At 46.0% G+C, this 22,225-nt stretch overlaps 2 protein-coding genes across 5 annotated transcripts in view; one reads left to right on the top strand and one right to left on the bottom strand.

Moving 5' to 3' along the window:
- MTOR (mechanistic target of rapamycin kinase) overlaps positions 1-22,225 on the bottom strand; it is a 98,795-nt gene that overhangs the window by 31,985 nt on the left and 44,585 nt on the right. The gene's annotated exons all lie outside the window — the stretch shown is intronic.
- ANGPTL7 (angiopoietin like 7) lies at positions 13,122-21,476 on the top strand. The gene is made up of 5 exons (XM_028740658.2): positions 13,122-13,756; positions 17,222-17,322; positions 17,971-18,165; positions 18,983-19,181; positions 19,784-21,476. The coding sequence occupies exons 1-5, from the start codon at positions 13,384-13,386 to the stop codon at positions 19,975-19,977; spliced, it is 1,062 nt and encodes a 353-aa protein (XP_028596491.1). The 5' UTR covers positions 13,122-13,383; the 3' UTR covers positions 19,978-21,476.

Here is a 22,225-nt window from a genome sequence, read left to right as displayed (position 1 = left end):
TCCAGCTTCCACAAACAATATTTTTTTTGGAACAAGTTCAAACCAAACTAGTATAGATACATTTTTAAAAAGCACCATAAACAATCATAAAATGGCAGTTTCCCCACTGCTACCAATCTTCCCCTGCTATATGTGCAATGACAGGAGAATATAGAGCAGCCTTAGTCAACCTGGTACCCTTCATATATGGCTGGACTCCATCTCCCACCAGCCCCAATCAGCATGGTCAATGGTCAGAGATGATGGGAGTTGTAGTCCAGCAACATCTGAAGGGCCACAGTCTCCCCATCCCTGCATCAAAAGATGGCAGGTGTGTGATGGGAGGTAGCATGCAGCAATAAAGGCAAGTGACAGTCTAGTTCAGGGATGGGAGACCTGTGGCCCTCAGGATGTTGTGGGACTTGAGTTCCTATCAGCCCCAACCAGCATGGTCAATGATCAGGGTTGATGGGAGTTGTAGACCCACAACACCTGGATGGCACAATTGTCATAGTGCAAGTCACATCAGTAATGTATGCGGACAACTGATGCAGTTGCTAATCTGGTACAAAGCGGATACTGAAGATGAGAAGCCATCTGTAAATAAAGAAGAAGACCAGCATTGGCCATTTCATAGGCAGGATTCTTCCACACACCTTTGCTGTAGTTACTGTTCTCAGCCACCAAGCCTTCCATTCCCCCAAACAGCTGCTGCTGCCGCCACATGATTTTAGGCTTTGAACAAGATTTAGCAGAGTTGTCAGCAGGGGACTTCAGCTGAGGCTCACATGTCTATTGCATGTCATTGTTTTAATTTCCTCTAGGCTGCGTTCCCTTAAGCTAGGACTTCCTACCCGCTGCCTATTCCTCCTCTTGAACATCCACGTATTCAAGGGCTTTATGGGCATCCAGTCATAACAGGGTTTTTTTTTAAAATAAAAAAAAATATTGGTGGAAGTCCCCCTCCCCGCTCCCTTTAGAAAGACTACTAATCCCTCAAAAGAATTAGAGGTTTTAAGCGCCCTTAAGAAAGATCTCATAAGGACTGAAGAAGAAATAAACATTTTATATTAAACAGCTGCCTCTCCCACTTCAGCCCTGTAGTTTGCTACTCTCTTGAAGAAGCATCAACTGTCCCCTTTCTGCAAAAGGTGGGGCAAAAACGCCCAGCAAATTTAGGGGGCAGGATCAGGAAGCAAAGCGGCAGCAGTAAAAGTGAATGTCCAATGAATTTTGGACCTCTCAGGTCCTTCATTGGGGAGTTTCAAATACAGAAGTTCAATCTATGTATTATACTGTTTTCTTCTACTGAGAGAGACCAAGAGACTGAACTTCTGTATATGAAAAGCCTTGATGAAGGGCCTGCACGCATTGGACATTCACTTTTTCTCTTGTCCTCTTGTTTCCAGTTCCCCCAACAGTTGGGAGGCAGCAGCAGTGCTTCTGAATACCAGCTGCTGGAAACCACAGGAGGGGAGAATGCTCTTGTGCTTGAATCCTGCTTGTGGGCTTCCCATTTGGGGTATATGGATGGCCACTGTGAGAATAGGATGTTGGACTAGAAGGGCCACTGGCCTGATCCAGCAGGTTCTTCTTAGGTTCTTAGTGGTGAATAAAGGTAAAGGGACCCCTGACCATTAGGTCCAGTCATGGCCAACTCTGGAGTTGCAGCGCTCATCTCACTTTATTGGCCAGGGGAGCCGACGTACAGCTTCTGGGTCATGTAGCCAGCATGGCGAACCAGAGCAGCGCACGGAAACACCATTTACCTTCCCGCCGGAGCGGTACCTATTTATCTACTTGCACTCTGATGTGCTTTCAAATTGCTAGGTTGGCAGGAGCAGGGACCGAGCAACGGAAGCTCACCCTGTCGCAGGGATTCGAACCGCCAACTTTCTGATCGGCAAGTCCTAGGCTCTGTAGTTTAACCCACAGCACCACCCGCGTCCCTTTAGTGGTGAATAGCTTCACTTTATTTCCCTGGCTGGTGCATTCTTCTCCTCACCCTGCTTTACCCACTCCCCTTCCGCTATCTGAGTTCACCAGTTTCTGGTACGGATGGCTGGATGCTCACATTCTTGCAGTTGATGCAGCAAACCAACAAAATAGCAAAGAGTTAACAACTACTGTCACTGAGGCTGATGGGAATTACAGTCTGTGGGGCACCAGGCTGGCAAAGAACCATATGCAAGGATGGAGTCGTCCACAATTCTTGCATTGGAGTCTGTCAAAAAAGAAAACCCACCCCAAAACAAGCCAGCACAAGACGTGCCGATGAGCTTCTCTTTTGGCAATGCTTCGAGAACACTGCATTAACGTGGTAGAACAGCAACACCTCGTTGTCCTGTCTCCTGTCTGGAGAAAGCGTAGGCCAGGCCGGTACCCTCTGAGCCCAGCAGACCTACCCAGCTGAGTCCAGAGCTGCAATCCCTATGAAAGGATTCAAATTCATGCCGGGTTTTATGGGCTTCTGGAGAAAACCTGGCCGACTTATAAAAGGGCAGGCAACAACACTCTGGCCACACACACTTGCTTTGCGTTGTGACTTTCTAGTTTTATAGGGTTGGCTGGGATTTCATGAAGCCCGCTTGACGGCAACCTTTTGCCTACGCACTCCCCTTCGTTGTAAGAGCAAATCGTAAGTGCTCAGAGTAAGTTTAGCTTTTCTAGGATACCGCACAAGGAAGAGAGGGGACCTTTTTTTAGAGCCTTGCTAACATGTTTCCATTTAGACAAACTGCAGGCAATAGTCGGAGAGAACTGCAAATGCTTATCACTCCTCTTGATAATAAGAATGTACAGAACTGTAGCATAGCTCTTAAGAGGAACAGCGAGGAAGTCCTGGCTCTTTTTTTTTTTATCTTAGTCATGAACCTCTTTCTAGAGCATCCTCTCTCAGGCTTCTCAGCACATGGGCACACACATTTACAATATGGGAGATGTTTACATTTACATTGGAACACAGGAAGCATTACAGGTCAGTATATTTGTCAATGTGGTCTGATGCTCAACATCAAAAAAGCTAAGATCATGGCCACTGGGCCCATCACCTCCTGGCAAACAGAAGGGGAAGAAATGGAGGCAGTGAGAGATTTTACTTTCTTGGGCTCCATGATCACTGCAGATGGTGACAGCAGTCACAAAATTAAAAGACGCCTGCTTCTTGGGAGAAAAGCAATGACAAACCTAGACAGCATCTTAAAAAGCAGAGACATCACCTTGCCAACAAAGGTCTGTATAGTTAAAGCTATGGTTCTCCCAGTAGTGATGTATGGAAGTGACAGCTGGACCATAAAGAAGGCTGATCGCCGAAGAATTGATGCTTTTGAGTTATGGTGCTAGAGGAGACTCTTGAGAGTCCCATGGACTGCAAGAAGATCAAACCTATCCATTCTTAAGGAAATCAGCCCTGAGTGCTCACTGGAAGGACAGATCCTGAAGCTGAGGCTCCAATACTTTGGCCACCTCATGAGAAGAGAAGACTCCCTGGAAAAGACCCTGATGTTGGGAAAGACTGAGGAATGGTTGTTGGACAGTGTTCTCGAAGCTACCAGCATGAGTTCAACCAAACTGCAGGAGGCAGTGGAAGACAGGAGTGCCTGGCGTGCTCTGGTCCATGGGGTCATGAAGAGTCGGACACGACTAAACGACTAAACAACAAATATTTGTCAATGAAGCCCTGCTTCACCTACTCTGACCAGCTCTGGCTTCCCAGGGTCTCAGGCAGGGTTTTCTCTGTCACCTTGTACCTGATACTTCTAACTGGAGTTAGAAGACTGAAACTAGGACCTTCTCCATACAAGGCATGGGGGCACCTTCTCTGAGCTATATCCTTCACTCAAGATATACGGTGCTGCCTTATACCAATACAGGCCTCTGGCCCAGCTAGCTCAATCCCGTCAACTCTGACAGACAGCAGGGTCTCTTTCACTACTTGTTACACAATCCTATTTGTGACTGCAACCTTTTGTGAGAACCACCACTGAACCACAACTCTTCTCCTAAGCTATTACCTCATGTACAGTGCTTAAAAACAGACAAGTTCATGGTCTGTTGACAGAATCAATCCGAGAAGCACCATGCAGGCATACACCAATGGTCTAGGTGCCAAACAGGAATTCCTCATCCCTATATTCTGGGACCAACCCATAAGCAGGGAACAGAGCTACTGCAAAATAGCGTCCTTTGGTTCTGTCCCTGGCAGGAAGTCCAGAAGCACACCATGCCTCCTGACAGTACTGAACGTCACCAAGAGACTCACAGAACCAACAAGGTTAGATCCTGGCGAAGGTCAAGCCCCAATTATGAGAAGCTATGCAGAGTTTTAAGCACTGGTGTAATAAAACCCTGGTTATCCATCCCCTGCAGCAGGCTGTAAGCTTCCAAATCGTCACCCAACTACTCGCTAGCACCAACATTATCCTTATCGACAAAACAGCAAACCAGGATTCTCTCACCTCTGAGACAGAAGATGGACTTGGGAGATAAACCTCTGATGTTCTAGGGAGGGAATTAAGGACGCCCATGTCTTTCCTGCTCCTCGAGCAAGAGTGATTCATTGTAGTGCATTGTAAAAGTGATAAATGGCCGTCACAGTCCCATTGGCAGGCAGAAACATCACTCCCTGTATGTCAGGCAGTTAATTACTTCCAACTTTATCTCTCTTGTCAACACCTACTGACAAATTGGCCATTATCCTTTCCCACCCTCTATCATAATTATGGCTGCTCTGTTGCTGCCACTTTCTAGCACTAACTTCTCTCTCCTTTCCACAGCTTGTCAAAAGGGAGAACGAGACAAGATGTTTTATACTTCAAAACAAAAGGCTGAGCAAGACCACACATATTCTTAAATCTTGGAAGAAGCACAAACGTTTCTTTTTTTGAAAAACACACACATCATCTTCAATTCCCTCTCCTCAAGAGAGCCGAATCCACTTGACAATAATGTTGATCCTTTAATTTATCAGCTTGCAGATGGAGACTCAGATATACAACCTGCTGGGATCTTCTGTTTGAAATACAAACAGGAGCTGCGTAAGAGCATTTTGAAACGGTTTGTGCTTGTGTGTGCACCCCAGACTTTATACTGGAAAAAAATCAAGACTTTGGGGAAGATGCTGACCCCAAGATAAACAGACCCTGCCCTCCTGGCCTGGACATTGTCACTTGCTCTGCTCCTGGATCTAATCTTGGGCAGGTGGAATGGGGGGATGGTGCTTTCAGAGAAAGAAAGACAGAAGGAATCACCACTGACAAGGAGTTGCTGGTCTTCTGGATAGCCAGAATCTGCATAGCCAGAACTATCTAACCGTGTTACAATAACTGTGATTTTATACACATGAGCTTGTTTTCCCCTCCCTCCCTCCTGTCTCTTTTTCCTCATGTGCTGTGTCTTTGTACCGTGAACCTCGAGAGCAGAGATTATCTATTTAAATCAAACTGATGAAAAAATAATGAACAAATCAGTTTTGACCATTGGATAATATAACAGGGCTTGAAACTGGGTTGAACTAGAACATCGTTAGCCTTTGGGGCCCAGCCAACATCTGGGCAACTTGAGTTCTGCATAATAAAAAAAAGGTTATAAAACTACTTGCACGTTACATATACCAGGGCAGGGGTGGAAAACAATCTGGCTGGTGGGCAAGATTCTAATCTCCTCCCTGCCCTCATGGGGCCACTTACCTGTCAAATACCTGGGCTCATAATTACACCAGGTGACCCATTTTGGCCCATACAGATGTCATATATGATGTCTGGTTTAGAGCAGGTAGGTGTGACTTGGCTCAGATGGTCCCACAGGCCAAACAGAGCCGTCTGGTAGGCCTAATTGGGCCTACAGGTCCAAGGTCCCCCACCAAAGACAACAATAATTTCTTCCAAGTATGAAAGATTTATCACGTGTCTTTGAGAGTGTGTGTGTGTGCACACGTGCATGTGTGAAAGCAGCTGTTATTAGTGGCTTATTGACAGATTATGGAAGTTGTTTTATCATCAGTAACTGGAATGTGTGTTTTTGTAAGGAAGAGAGTCACTTAAAACAGATGCAAGTACTCTTTTGAGGCTGGAAAAGAGCAGGGTCAGATGGGATGCGAAAGAATATAGACTTTCCTAGAAGCTTATGACTAACTGTTTAGACAACCAGCTTCCAAGAAGAACTGTGACAGCACCTTTAAAAAAACATACATTTTTTTAAAAGCTCAAGGGTAGCTTTTGCCACCTCCACAGGCAACTGGCAAAACACACTCTGGCCCCAAACCATCAAATTGGACACTCAGGCATCAACTTTTGAAATTCTTTAACATTCTTAAGGAATTACAAGACTGTTTTCCAGTTACTGTTCAACAAACGGGAAGCATCAGAGAAAGAGAAAAATATTTTTAAGCTCATGCATATCACCCCAAGGGGCTAATATTCCTCTCAGATAGAACTGCCACATGCTGTTGCTACGATTCCCAACATTTGTTGGTAAGAAACAGGTGGATGTTTTTCCTCACTGACCGGCTGGCTCTGGAGAAATAATTCTCTCTGTTGATCATCTCAACAGAGCAATCCTAAGAGCGTTTACTCAAGAGGTAAATCCCACTGTGTTTAATATGGTTTATACTCTGCAATTATTTGGTTTAGGGTTGCAGCCTAAGTCCTTGGGACTTTAAAATGGTTTTGGTAGATTGGCTACCAAAAGGTTGAAGTCCACAGAGATGTAGAGGAGGCATGGGGAACCACAAGCTGCATTAACCTGCCATTTTCCCCAGACACCTAATGTCTAGAGCTAGGTTTCTCTCTTGCATAGGGCAGGAGGCGGCTGAATAATGCATGTGTCCATTTGGGGGCTGAATCTCCAAAGCCTCAGCTTTTGACATATCAATACCACCATGTGAAGTCTAAGAGTGTATACACCAACCCAGCATTCCCAGTCTCAGGGTTTGTGAATGTGAATTTTAGCTTTGTAGTTTAGGCCAGTTTTTACACCCTTCCCTCTCTCTATTCTCCATCCAGGCAAGCAAGAGGGACACATTCTAGCCAGGCATAAACATCTGGGGATGGTGAGGGTGCAGCTGAGGAAGGGTTGTAACCTGGGGAAGAGTCCAGAGGGCCAAATAGGGAGGCCTGGAGAGCCATATTTGGCTCCTTCACACCCCTGCATAAGGGTTTCATGGCCAATTCAGTTTGCAAGCATGCCCTCCATGCACATTTAACCCAGCATCCCATCTGAAAAATAGTCCCTGCTTAAATGGTCTTCAGAGACAAGTCAGAAAACTGCTCAAAGGAGTCATACCAACGATAGCAACTGTCAGACTCCAGAACTTAGTTGGATACAGCCATGGTGAGGTTTTGCTGTTCCTGCATGGTTTAGAGCAGGCAGAGATTCAGTTTCAGGAGTGGCATTGAAAAATCAGAAGATAAGAAGCAACTTAGACCAAAATGGGAAAGCCAAGGATGAGCTGGGGATGAGAGTGGGAGCCTCTGAGGTCTTCTATTGTGAGAAAAACATGTCAGACAGAGGAGAGGTGCCAGAGGCTGAAGCTTCATAGGGCAGAGACGTAGAATCTGTGGTCCTCCAGTTATTTTTGGACTGCAACTCCCATCATGCAACTCCCCTGATCACTGGCCATGCTGGCTAGAGCTGATGGCAGCTGGAGTCCAACAAAATCTGGAGGACTACAGGTTTGCCATGCCTGATCTTGTGCATAGGTACTGGTCTTTGGGGGTCAGCTACTTAGCCAGTGCTGTACTTAGCCACTTGCTGTACTGAGCTCAGTCTGCAATGTTAGTAGCTGGCATAGTGTGGGTGGAGCTTAAAACCAGTCTTGAGTTTTAAAACATTTGCCCAGTAGCCATGCAGAGGAAAGAGAACAGCTGGCAGAGGAAGAACAGAGCATAGACACAAAGGGTTTTATCTAATGCTAGTCCTACTCACAGTAGACCCACTGAAGTTAATGGACATGAGCAACTTAGATTCATTTCAATGGGTTCAAGCTGGGAGAGACTCCCTGCCTGAAACCCCAGACAGCTGCTGCCAGTCAGTGTTGATAACACTGAGTTAGATAGGCCAATGGTCTGACACAGCATAAGGCAGACTCCTATGTTTCCAAAGATGGAGCTTTCTACCAGACTCTAGTAAAGCTAGCAAAATTTACTTCAGGCTTGTAATTTTTGTAGGTTTATTTAAACGGCTGGTTAAGTTGGCTTGAGAAAGAGACACACACCACATGTGCTTTACAGCAATGGGATACCATTTGTTACTGGAGATTTCCCACCTTGGCCCTGGAATGTCACTCTGCCTGTCCAGTCAAGACCTGCAGAACTTTATGCAGCTAAGGCATTGTACAAAATAATCCAAGACAAGGGTTCTCAACCTTTTTGGGCACATCAGTATCAGGTGCAACCCCAAGAAACTGTCATAGTCACTACAGGCATGTCACAACTCTCTACTCCCTAGCTGTAAGCACCTCTACCCTGAAATGGCACCTGTGCTGCAATTTAGGCTAAAGCTATTGGTGAAAGAAGGCTTCCTGCTTAATTTCAGTGAGAAGACAGGACCCTGATGCCACCAAGAAAGGCCTCTGTGGGCACTTGTGTCATATTGGTGACACACAATCTAAATCATGGGTAAGAAAACTAAGGACTGCGGGCTGGATCAGGCCCAATTGCCTTCTCAATCCGACCCACAAACGGTCTGGGAATCGCCACGTGGATCGCCAGCGCACGCACGTTCTCTCCCTCACAAGGTGGTGTGGTGGCGGCGGCGCCTCCTCCCTCCCTCCTCCTGGCTTCTCCCTGCCCTGCCTAGAGGAGGAAGGGGGCTGGGCTTTGTTGGTGCCAGCAGCAGCAGCGCTCAAGGCAGCCGCCATTTTAAGCAGCCCCTCTCCAGAGCCCTTTCGCACGCCGCTCATTGTCCCTTTGCCGCCGCCAGCTCCTGCCGCTCGCAAGACACAGGTAAGCAGCCATCAGGGCTCATGATGCTCTTGCATCATCACCCCCCCCCCCAAATATAGTCTGGCCCTCCACCAGGTCTGAGGGACAGTGGACCAGCCCCCTGCTGAAAAAGTTTGCTGACCCCTGATCTAAATGATAGTCCACCTGCATCATTAAATTGAGCACACACATTATAAGAAACACTGGCATAGAAGTGACAAAACAAAACACCTTGCTGAAATCCTAGCAGAGGGATACCAGGGCACAAAGGAGACAAATGCAAAAGGAACAAGGACACCTAGGGGAGGCAACAACTGACACACAGAGCATCACGCTCGTCTCCTTGGCCTTCAGTTTGACAAATATGTTTCTCATCACAAGCGGCCCAAATAAGAATTTGCCCCTAGGAACAAGCGAAACTGTGGCTGGGAGGAGACTCAGATGGGATTAGAGAGAGAATGAAAAAGGTCAAGGGTCAGGACTGTGTGGAGAGCGGTCAACGCCCCATTTATTTATTTAAAAGCAATTCCATTCAAGAAACTTTTGTACAAAATAATCTGCGTCAACATGAGCAAAGCGTGGATCTTTCATCCCCGTTGTTTCCGAGTGCAGAAATTTGGTGGCATCTCAGGTCACAGAAAGCATGGGAGCCAGGGACCACGGGTGCGTGCAAGTGAGCAGTGCTGCTTGGGACAGGAGGATGAAATTCCAGAAATTCTTCTCCCTCCCTCCTACAGGGAATATGTGAAGCTATTAGCCTTGTTGATATCCCGCCTTCCTTCCAACATGGAAGTCAAAGTGGCATGCATGGAGCACCCATAGGCATCCTACTACAGGGGCACTGACCAAACTAAATACCTTCTTAGTTATAGTGAAGTGGCTGGCTTGTGTGGCTTTGCCAGTATTCCTGGGAACAATATGCTTTTTTCTTCTTAGCTGGAGGTGCTACAAAATTTGTGGAATGGTTTTACTTTTTCAAAACTGGACTTCTTTGTGTTTTTGACTGCAGAGGCAACAACTGATCTTGCTTAAGTTCCTTAATGAGAAGGATAGTAATAATCAACAAGATTCCATGAGAGGCAGCTGGCCCACTTCAACTGATCTTTCTCAGTAAAATGCAGACTTGGAAGAGCACTGATTGCAGCATGTAGGTTTCCCTGGACTAGCTGTGTGCCTTAGACACACCGTATTGGCCTGAATATAAGCTGCACCTGAATGTAAGCCGCACCTTAAAAATTGGAGGGGGGAAAAGAAAAGAAAATATCCGAATATAAGCCACACCCTTCCTCACTGCTCCTAGCTGCATAAAGGGGGGGGGGGGGAGAACCAACCTGTACTGCTGGCGCCCTTTCCCCTTCCTCGCTTTCTCCCCCTTCCTGGCCTTGGGGGAGAGGATGGGGGACTACGCATGGGACGAGCACTGCTTCACCGTGCTCCTGGCACTGATTGTCCCACACTCCTAGCTGCATACTGTAAGGTCGTGAATATAAGCCATGCTTGAACTTTTCACGGTTGGAATTTGGGGGAAAAGTGAGGCTTATATTCAGGCCAATACGGTATAATTCACAGATGTTTGTGTGGCAGACATGAAGGTGCTCCTCAGTAGACTGGTCAATGTGGAAAGGGTGGTTCCTTAAAAGGTAGGACCATAGGAAGTTACTTTATATCATAAAACAAAGACTGTATCAAGTCAAGCCAGACCATTGGGTCTATCCAGTTGAGGATTATTTACACTGACAGGCAGTGGATCTCCAGGGCTTCAGACATTAAATCTAGGACTTTCTGCATGCAAAGAAGATGCTCTACTTGCTACAGCTCTACCCCACCCCTTTTAAGAGAACACCACCCACCAAAAAGAGAGAAAAAAGCAAAGGAAATAAACTGATCCAGGAAGACCTAAAAAAAATATCTACTGGAGGTTTCGTGTTTTATTTATATCAGGTTTCATCCATGCATGAGCCATTTCATGAAGAAATGCAATTGCAGAACAAGAATCTGGCTCCATGGCAGTAGTTGAGATGACAGCATAAGAACAAAAAGCAGACTTGCTGGATCAAGCCAAAAGGGGTCCATCTAGTTCATCATCTTATTGTCACAGTGGTCAATCAGATGCCCCAATGGGAAGTCCACAAGCAAGACCTAAATGCAATAGCAACTCTCTGTACTTGCAATTCCCAGCAAAGTATTCAAAGGTTTGCTGCTTTTGACAGTGGAGGGACAACCCCAGTTTATCCTTGACTGTTTTCAATTCTAAAGAGTTGTAAACATATTACCACAGCTAGTCTGTCTGTATTAGGTATCTGGGAGCTAAAAGAGATGCACTGAATCCCCTTTGGACATGCATCTGCCAGCAGAGTAGTTTCCACCCTGGGGTCCCCCTTCTTACTATGTCTGAGGTTCTATGACGTGAGCGACTGTACCTATCAGTGTTCAAATCTCCCATTGTTCTAATCTATGCACATTTTGCGACAGGAAATTTCATTAGCGCGAGCAGTTTCTGTGCTCTGGGTACAGTGCTGCGCGTAAGATTTCAGATTAAAGCTGCACAGTGGAAAGAAAGGACTTTTTCTGCCTCCCCAATTCCACCTACTCTCTGAAGACTGGAGAAAAGACCCTCTTAAGAATATTAGGGAGGTGGGCAGGAGAAGGACTAGACCATGTGAAATATGAACATAATATTTTAGCTGCAGCTCATTCATTTTCAGCTTTGTTATTTAAAAAGCGTGCATAGACATTCTGTTGCTTCATCCATAACCTGGGTTTAAGGTAGGGTTACCAGACGTCCCCTGTCCCGGGGACAGTCCCTGGATTTGCAAATCTGTCCCCAGAAAATGTGGCCTCAGCAGCCCGGAGCCAGCCTGGTAGCACAGTTGGCTCTGGTTAGCTTCAGGAGCTGCTCGCTGCCACCGCCACTGCCAAAGGGGAACCAGGGACGTCCGGTGGTACAGACCTCCTGCCCCCCTTCCTCCTTTGTTTTGACAGATCGGGGGAGGCTCAGGAGGGCAGGCGTTGCCCAGGTTTTTTTTTAAAAAAAAAACTGCACATTTATGTTTCACAGGGTGTGAAAGAAGGGCTTTGCACCTTGCCTGGCAGAGAAACTGCATTCTTTGCGCCCCTCCTGGGCAACGGCCACCCGCCCGCAACTCTCGAACCTACCCCGATCTGTCAAAACAAAGGGGGAAGGGGGCAGGAGATTGGGGAAGGCTCGGGAGTCATGGGCAGGCAGCGCACCATTGCCCAATTTTAAAAAAACCTCTGCGCATTTATGTTTCACGGGGTGCGAAAGAAGGGCTTTGCACCTTTATATAATATGCATGTGTGCTTGGGCCCAGGGTCTTTTGCCTCACTATCCCCACTACTGACTCCCTGCTGCTACTCAGCTTTAAAAAAAAGTTTTAAAAAAGTGTCCCCCGGATTCATTAAAAAAAACATCTGGTAACCATAGTTTAAGGTGCCATTTAGCTCCTAGCTTTCATATCTTCACACTGTTACTTACTGTATTATAATGTGAGAACTGTACCTACTGAAATTTGCCCTAGGGAATGGGGTTTGCTCATATTCACTGCTTGATGGATCAGGACAGATTCTAGACCAGTTCAGATTTGCTACTTGTTATACCACCTGCACCTGGCAGTGCTGAGGTTGGGCTCGCTTGCTTGAGTCACAAGACTTTGCAGGCACTTTCTCTCTGCGTGCTGGGCATCTGATAGGTGGCATGATGTAGCCCTTTCCCTCCCAGTTCAAAACCAGTTGGCTTTTTGGTCCCTTCCTCTGAGGCAGTCAGAAAAACATACCAGAAATCCAAGTCACCCTTGCTCGCTTAATAAAGGGCTGCTAGAAGTGGGATCAGCCCCCCCCCAACCTCTTATATAATCTTTTGACCTGCAGAACCCCCTTCCATTTACCAAACTTGAACTCCTGCTTTGTCCCTTAACATGCTGCCAGAGGATTAGTCACCAGAAAGGCTAAAATCCAGTAGGAGGCATTTACTGGCAACTCCCATGCCTTCCCTGCACTCCCCCCACTCCCAAATCTGAGAGAATGACAAAGTTGAACAGAAAAAGCCTCCAAGCTGCCCACCCTTAAACCACCACCCCCACATTCACACAAACAAGCCCTAAAAAGTATTTGTTTCCACCTGATATGAGCAGATGAGTGGGGAGTGGCTTAGCAGGCTGTGTATGGGCTGCAAGGGGGGGGGGAGGTACCCAGAAGCAATAGATATTTAAGATGCGGTGTGCGAGGGAGAGGCACACACATTTCTCGAGAGCAGAGACTCCGACAGGAGCGATCCACCTTTGAGAAAGAGAAAGAGGAAGAGGGAAACAATAGCTTTGGCTTTACAGAAAACATCTGTACAAATACAGTTCAACTACAAAAGCAACTCCTCCTCCTCCTGGGACAGGAGATAAGAATTTCTGAAGCAACCCCTAGGACCAAGTGAGTGGGGGAGCAGAGAAGAAGAAAAATCCCTAGACACAGCATGCAGACCACATTCAGCACTCAGCTGGCTTGGTTATGTGCAGTAACCATCTCTTTGGCCGTGTACCCAGCCTGGCTGCAGAAACCTCCAAAGAGGAAGGTGATCAATGGGAACCCCAAGAACCTAGGCTGCTGCGAGGAGCTGAAGGAGCTGAAGATGCACGTGGCCAACCTGTCCACCTTGATACAGGAGCTGAGCAAGAAACAGGAGGATGAACTGGGAAATGCCATCATGCAGGTGATGGAGCTGGAAGGAAGCTTCAAGCAGATGGACCTGCGCCTCAATGACGTGGAAGGGAAGTACTCTGAGATGAACAACCAGCTGGGCATCGTGCAGCTCCAGGCAGCTCAGACTGTCACGCAAACATCCGCAGGTAAGGAGGACCAGCGGTATGGCAAATAAATGAATGGAAAAATAGAAGCTGCTCCCCTCAGTTAAGACCCCCAATACTGCAAGCAAACTCTGCTGGGCAAAATGCACCCCAGGAGAGGTGCTTTTAAACAGTTGAAAGGGACCACAATCTTGTGTATTTGCTTTTGAGTTGTTCAACTATTTCATTTCCAAGAGAGCTTGAATGTTTCAAATAATAGCTTTGTTCTGCATGTAAGACCTGCAGACACTCAAAACACAATCACTCTTTAGAATATCAGCAGAAAAGGGAGGAGAGACAGTCCTACATTGAGATTATGGTCTCTCTGTCTTTGTGTGTGCTTAAAGATAGGAAAGTGCAGCCAGATCCCATTCATGCTTTTTCCCAGAAGTGGTCTGTGAGGAAAGAGGGAAGGTTGTGAGCCCATGTGTGATTTCGCACAAAGAACTTTGCGTGAGAATATGAGCAGTCATATCCTGAGATGCACGAACGCTAGGATTGCCATCTTTAACAAACGCTGGTTGGATTAAATAGTTTTAAAACCTCAGTAAATCAAACTGAAAGGCATTTCAGCTCAATGACAAAACACTTAAAAAAGAAAAAAGCCTGCATGAAAACTGTGGATGGCATCTTCTTCCAAGAGGCACCCCACCTTTATGCTCACTCAAGAGGGAATGTTGTGAGATATTTTACATATATTATCTGCACCATTCAAAATTAAAGAACCAAGTCACTATCTAGCTCGATACTGCCCACACTGACTAACAGCAGCTCTTCAAGATTTCAGGCAAGACAAATTTCCAGCCTTGCCTGGCGACCCCCAGAATTGAACCTGCTGCCCTCTGCATGCAAAGCAGTTGTTCTGCTACTGATCTGCAGCCCTTCCCTAAAAGAAAATATGAATTTTCCTTCAACACTATATGTATAGCTATATTTTTAAAAAATCCACCCCAATAATCAATTAAAACTCATCCGATTTAATTGAGTAACATGATCTTGGTTACCACCTAGTCACCTTTTCCCACAGGGGCCACCCTTGGCTATATAGCCATACACACTTTTAACAACACACCTTTTAACTAGCCGGTTCATCATTTGAGGTTTACAGTGAAATAAATAATCAACTCAACTTAGCTTCTAGGCATGGTCGCCTGGAAGCAGCTCTTTCCCTCAACTGTGAGCAACCAAGCTACATACAAGTGTGAGCTGGGGTGGGCAGGGAATCCTCACACTGAGGTTTTCGCAGTATTCACATAAATAGCCCAGAGTGTGCCTTCAAGGTAAAAAATTATTAAACCACATGTCTTATTACAGGCATGGCTAGGCCACACTGCATGTGGAAGACAGCCACGTAGGGACTTGAATTGCTGGCTGCAAGGAAGCCCCAGTTGGCACCTAATCTTTCCTAATAGGTGGAAATCATTCACCTTGCACTCTGTTACACCTGTCAGGATGGATAAAAGTTAACCTCGGGAAGGGCCTCTCCCTTCCCCTTGAAGCAGCTGGATGTTCAGTTCTTAACATGGAAAGGGAAGCAACCATTTCCAAAAAGGCTGATAAGCTCGCCGGAGCGGGAATGTACTTTCCAAGTGGGAGCAGGCCATGATGCAGAAAACAGACCGTGCACAGTCCAAACATGTCAGATGTGCTGATTTGGCTCATCTGCCTGAGAGCACAACTGCAAACTGGGGAAGCTGTCCCAGGCATGGCCATCCTATCAGATCAAGAGGTTGGGCTTTGCGGAATGGCAGCAAACTGTATTTGCCTAGCTATTCCCCATTGCTTCAGTCTGGGGGCTTTTGCAATAAGATAAGTTTTTGGAGGAGAAACTGGTTCTCTCTCACTCAGAAGTAGTAACACTACTGCTTCACATCTGTGAAATGCTGTTTCTGAGTGTTCAGGTCACTTTACACAATCTTGCTATAGTAAATTATTGTGAGGCAGGCTGGTATGGGTGCGATACGCCCCTATTGCAGGACAAAGCATGCAGCAGAGAATGCCTGCCCTGAGGCTACCTAGAAAATTCAAAGTGAGATTCAAACATGAAGTTTCTAGATTTGCAGCCTAGTCTGTTGGTTACACCAGCTCTTGCACTTGCCATTTCTGAGCAGACAAGTACTTCTGCTACACTGCTAAAACAATTTCTCTTTCACCTTTAAAAGACCATGGTGAGATACGTTGCTATTACGTCAAATTTACAGCTGCAATCAAGGCTAACGGTTTGTAAGCTGCCCAAACTCACTCAACCGAGCTGGGATCTGAACCTTAAGTCCCCAAAGTTCAATACTATGGTTACTGAACCATTCTGGTTCTTTGTTCTTTACTAATCAGGATAATGTTTGCATAATTTTAGAATGGTTTTTTTTTTGGGGGGGGTGGTTTAGGCGCACATGCCAAAGCCATCAAATCCCCCTTGTGCCACTGAGTGAGCCGCCCTTTCTGCTAGCCTGATCCCGCTCCAAGTCCTTACTGTTCAATGGTTGTGTTTTTGAAGGGTTCCAGAAGGCTGGAGACGTTAGTGCCCAAAATCTACACTTATATATGGACAAGAGAAAAGTAACTTGAGTAGGTCTCTCTGTAAGAAGGATGGCCCTCCTGATTCCATGTGTGCCAATCAATTGCTGAAACAGGCTACTAGGTTTGGAAAATGTTTCTAGAGTGCAGCCACCATCATGCAGCTCTGAAGGCAACCCTGTATCACAAAATTTTTAATGTTTAATCTTTTACAATTTTTTATGTGCTGTAAGCCACCCAGAGTGGCTGGGGAAACCCAGCCAGATGGGCAGGGTATAAATAATAAAATTATTATTATTAGCTCTCCCAAACTGGGCAATGGCTTCATTCACCAGTAGAACACAGTTTGGCTCACTTGCTTGAGGAAGGCATCAGCTGCAAGCATCCTGAAGAGATACACAGCTGTCCTCTTATTTGTGGAGCACATGGCTGTCTCAGTCACATAGGTTAATGTTGGAGGTGGTTGAGGCTTGATGGTCTCAGGGTTCCCCTTCTGGGTTTGAAATTCTAGGGAGGCTTCACTAAATATTGCAATGTAACAGTTTAAAACTTACATGCTGTTTTTGGAGGAACTGTAACATAAGCAAGGTTACATTTAATAAAAATGTGTCAAAAGTACAGTGGTACCTCAGGTTAAGTACTTAATTCATTCCGGAGGTCTGTACTTAACCTGAAACTGTTCTTAACCTGAAGCACCACTTTAGCTAATGGTGCCTCCTGCTACCGCTGGAGCATGATTTCTGTTCTCATCCTGAAGCAAAGTTCTTAACCTGAAGCACTATTTCTAGGTTAGCCGAGTCTGTAACCTGAAGCGTATGTAACCTGAAGCATATGTAACCCAAGGTACCGCTGTACTTAAGAACTTATCACAATTTGTGGGTTGGGGGTGTTGAATACTCGTCAGTCATTGCTAAACATTTGTTGCTTCCCATTCCACCCCCTCCATTGACACAGATGCTGTGTACGACTGCTCATCGCTTTATCAGAGAAATTACAGAACTTCAGGGGTCTACAGACTCCTCCCTGATGAATTCCTGGGAACGCCAGAAATGCAAGTAAGAAGTCTTAATACAAATGCTATGACTTACTTATGCCCCAGTTATAGTCCAGATGGGCAGCTTTGGGCAGCTTTCAGAACAGGTTCCTACGGAAGGAGCACACATTTGCTCTCTCTGAGCCTCCATGACCCACAGAAGGTGACCCTCTAGGGGTGCTGGTAAGAGCTTCTCTACAATGGTCCAATCTATGCGGCTGAATGGCAGCAGTAGCGAAAACTGTCCAGGATTCCAGGACTGATAGAATGACACTTAGGATTATTTTTTTTAAAAAAACAAACATTTTGATGTTCATGGATTTCCCTTTCTTGGTACTCAAAATGGCTTTCTGAGAAAGTAGCTTCATTCCACCTGTAGCATCACAGAGAACATCTCTCCTAAACTAAAAAGCAGCTGACCTCATGGTAAATGCTGCTACCCAGTGCCTAAAATCCCTTATTCTGCCATTACTAATAATACATGTTTTCACTTATATTCATACTAATATGGTTTGTGGGGTGAGAGGAGGGGAAGAACAGATATTCAAATCAACTGAACTATTCAGTCCAATTTGGCAACAACAAATACATGCCCCCTCCCCAAAAGGGGCCTAGACAGTCCCTAGTCTCCATGAATGACTGGAGTCAACGCTCTTTCCCATCGTTCCAGGTATACTGTGACATGGAGACTGACGGAGGAGGCTGGACAGTCATCCAGAGGCGTAAAGTTGGCCTGACTTCCTTCAGCCGGGACTGGAAGCAGTACAAGCAAGGGTTTGGCAGCATCCAGGGAGACTTTTGGCTGGGAAATGAGCACATCCATAGGCTTTCCCGGCGCCCGACAGTGCTGCGTGTGGAGCTCGAGGTAAGGGAATGATTTCAAAAAACCAGGCTAACTTTTGGTAATTTATCTACATTGAACAGCTGAGGAATTTAGAAGGACGAGCAGTCTCCAGCAGCAATTTAAGATACAGTCAAACCTTGGAAGTCAAATGGAATCCATTCCGGAAGTCCGTTCGACTTCCAAAACTTTCGAAAAACCAAATTGTGGCTTCTGATTGGCTGCCATGTTGGACGTTCGGGTTCTAAAAGAACGTTAGCAAACTGGAACACTCACTTCCAGTTTTGCAGCGTTTGGGAGCCAAAACGTTTGAGTTCCAGGGCATTCGGGATCCAAGGTACGACTGTACTGCAATTTCTAGGTACTGCTTTACACAGGCATCAGTATCTGGGGTTGGCAAGTAAGATATCTCCCCCACCCTCCATTATGCCCTCTTAACAGTGCCCTTAAACTCAAAAAGCAAGGGCACATACCCAGATGTCCTCAGCGGCTGCTCCACAACTACAGAGGTATTTTCCTTTGGAAGTCTTGCCAAACTGCAGGCAGAGCATGAGGTTTTGCTGAAGGGAGTCAGCTATGAGAAGTAGTTTCAGTGGAGCTAGCAGACAAGATGCCCTGTGGTTGAACACATGAATGAAATGCAAAACGTTGAGGAAACGGCCGTATCGTTTCCTACGCAGGAATCCATCACATCCATTTGAAAGAGCAATGGATGCCTGAAGATATGGCACTCCTTGCAAGGAGGGATAGGTGCATACATTCCTGGAAACGGTTTTCCTAGATAAATTTGCTAACAGAAGATGTTTCCTCTTCACCTTCATCCACCTGTTTACCCTTGCAGGACTGGAATGGCAACATCCGCTACGCTCTATACAACCACTTCGCTCTGGGCAACGAGCTAAACAGCTACCGCCTCTTCTTGGCCAACTACAGTGGCAACATTCCACATGACTCCCTGAGGTACCACAACAACACAGCCTTCAGCACTAAGGACAAGGACAATGACAAGTGCGTGGATCACTGTGCACTGTTACGCAAAGGTAAGCATGTAGATGGGATCCTCCTCCTACCCTAAGTTTTAGCTGAACAGGGCTGAATGCAATTTAGAAACATTTCCGAAACCTGTATTTGCTTTGAAGTTGTAAGAACAATGACAACTACAAAATATGATACGTGAAGCACTTTCTGGAGCAAACACGAACATAGGAAGCTGCCTTATAAAAGGTTAGACTATTTGTCCATCAAATTCAGGGGAACCTTTGGCCCTCTAGATGCTGCTGAACTACAACTCCCAGCAGCCCCAGCAAGCATAGCCAATGGCTGGTTTGTTTGGAGTGGCGGTTCAGTAATGTACAGGGTGGGGGGCAAGGTTCCCTATACCTAGTCTAGGCCAGCTGGCAATGGCTTTCCTAGATCGTGGGCAGAGAAAGCTATTTCCCATTGCCTGCTACCTGACCCTTTGGCTCAGGGGTAGGCCAATGCATTAATGAAACTGTGTGTGCCCCAGAATGCTTTGCAATTTGCTTGGTCCCATGATGGCAGATGGCAGTGCAAAAGAAGGTTTCCTGGAGGCGAAAAGTTTCAAAACCCACTGCTTTTGAAGACAGATCAAAAGATTTTCTCCGCTTTTGTTTCCCAACAGGCGGCTACTGGTACAACTGCTGTACAGACTCCAACCTGAACGGGGTTTACTACCGCAATGGAGAGCACAACAAGAGCACAGATGGGATTACTTGGTACGGATGGCATGGTAAAACCTATTCCCTGAAGAGGGTCGAGATGAAGATTCGGCCGGTAGACTTCAAAGCCCAGAGGGATACCAATAAAGTTGAGTAAGGCAGCAGAGACACAACTTCATGGGGGACAGGGAGAAAGATACACACAAATGCTAACCAAAAAATAAACCACAACCACTGGTCTGAAATACAAGGGCTGTACTTCTGCATCTTTCTCATCACAATGCTCTCTTCCAGTAGGATGATCAAATGTCCCAGGACATGTAGCCCCTGGCAAGCAGCATCCTCATAAGAGAAGGATTTTGTTCCATTCACAAATATCACAGAGTTGCTATAGCATTTCCCCCCGGAGTACAGGGTTGCAAAGTGCGGTATTAACTTTCCCAGCTTTTAAAAAATGTCCACCTTGCAATCACTCCCTGTTTTAGGTTGACTCAAGTGCACAGATACAACAACGGCCAAAATGAGGTAAGGGAATGGGGGAGGGAGGGAAGTGCTGAGTTAGGAAGATGACTGCAAGCGAGGTGATCCTCTTTTCAAAAGCATAGGCCCACAATTTAAAAGAGAAAAAAGAATCAGATTGGGACGTTGGATGAATCGTAATTGGAGTTCCCCACAGATCTTCCTATTGATGAATGGAGAAGGGCATCAAAGACATTCCAGATTTAAAAGCCTACTATTTATGCCTTGAGCTTTTGTGTGTGTGTGTGTGGGGGGGGTTACTACAAAAGGAAGGTGCCAACAACAATAAAAAATATACATTAATATTCTGAGGTTTTATAAGCCAGGGATGAGGAACCTCTTGCAACCCAAGGGCTACATTCTATCACAGGCAACTCTAAAGGGGCCTCAAGACAGTGGTGGGTGTGGCCATAGGCAAAAGTGGATTGAGCAATGGATGCAACTTTTAATCTTTCTACAGCAGGGTCCATTCCAGTCACACTAAAACCAGAGGTTTCTGCACACCAACACATATCTCCCACCCACAGACACTACTACAGCTCGAAGGCACATACCACAGCCAGGCAAAAGCACCCAAGTAGGGTGCAGAGCAGGACCAAATAGAGATGCCACAAGGCCCACATGCAACCACCAGGCCTGAGATTCCTCAGTCCTGTTAATATACTGTGCAGTGTTCAATACAAATAAAGAGATGTGAGGAATAATATTATGCACACATTGCAATGCATCACAACTGGGGAAACGATTTGTTTAAAAAAAACACAAGTTACCAAGGACTCCTCTCACAGCTCAGTTCCCTGCTTAACTTCGTTGCCAGAGTGGGTTCATAGTTAATATATCTATTTTTTATTCACTTGTTATTATTTACAAGAGGAATCTAGCATAATTTAAAGTTGCTATCTTGGCACCAGAAGACATTGGTTTCCTGGAAAGTGTCTTGTACATGTTGACTGGCCAAAATTTGGGACCATCCCTCCAGGAGCATATTGTTGTTAAAGATGGTTGCTGAGTGGGTGATGCTCCAGGTAGATCTGTGTGTGCTGTGTGAGCGCTCTGTACAAAATCTGCCATGCCTCCACAATGGATTTTTTTGTTTTGTTTTTTTCAGATTCTATAATAAACTCTCTTGTTTTTAAACTGGGTCTTGAGTCTTTTGTCAAAATACCTAAGAAGCAGGCAGATTAAAATCAGAAGTCCTTGAAGAAAAGAACAAGCAAGGCTCCAGGAGAGGTGACAGGATGTGTTGTGTGGCAGACACAGCGTCTGAAAATAGCTCAGCAGGCAAGAGAAAAGAGCAATGGATGGATATGATATGGAAAATGAGAGACATGCAGAAGATAACAGGAACATGACAGAGATAAATTGGGCAATGCACACAGGGACAGCCACACACAATTAATAAAAGGCTGAGCTGCCAAGCAGGTTTACTAGAGAGTGAGCACCACTAGGGACTTGCAGTTCTATGCACAGTGACCTAATGCTGCACAGCACTGGTCCGTAGGCATGCTAAAGCTACATGTCCCATTTCTTTCAGAGACTCAAGCATACCTGATTTTCCATAGATAAAGAGTGAAGGAAAGGGACAGGAGCTGCTTGGAACATTTCAGGAAGAGCTATTGGTGGGGCTTGGGGTCCATGGGGGGATGTAATAATGACTGCCAGTCACAGCAGACAAAACCCTGGGCAGCTCCCAGTGGGATCTGCTTGCCTTATTAGAAAAGGTGCTGCCTCACCCAGAGACTAGCCGGCCCTCCAGATGTTTGGGGTCTACAACTCCCATCATCCCTAGCTAACAGGACCAGTGGTCAGGGATGATGGGAATTGTAGTCTCAAAACATCTGGAGGGCCGAGTTTGCCTATGCCTGGACTAGCGTCACCTGGGGGCT

Source organism: Podarcis muralis, chromosome 7 (assembly GCF_964188315.1).
Source record: "Podarcis muralis chromosome 7, rPodMur119.hap1.1, whole genome shotgun sequence".
NCBI lineage: Eukaryota > Metazoa > Chordata > Lepidosauria > Squamata > Lacertidae > Podarcis > Podarcis muralis.
This window is presented reverse-complemented; position numbering and strand designations above follow the sequence as displayed.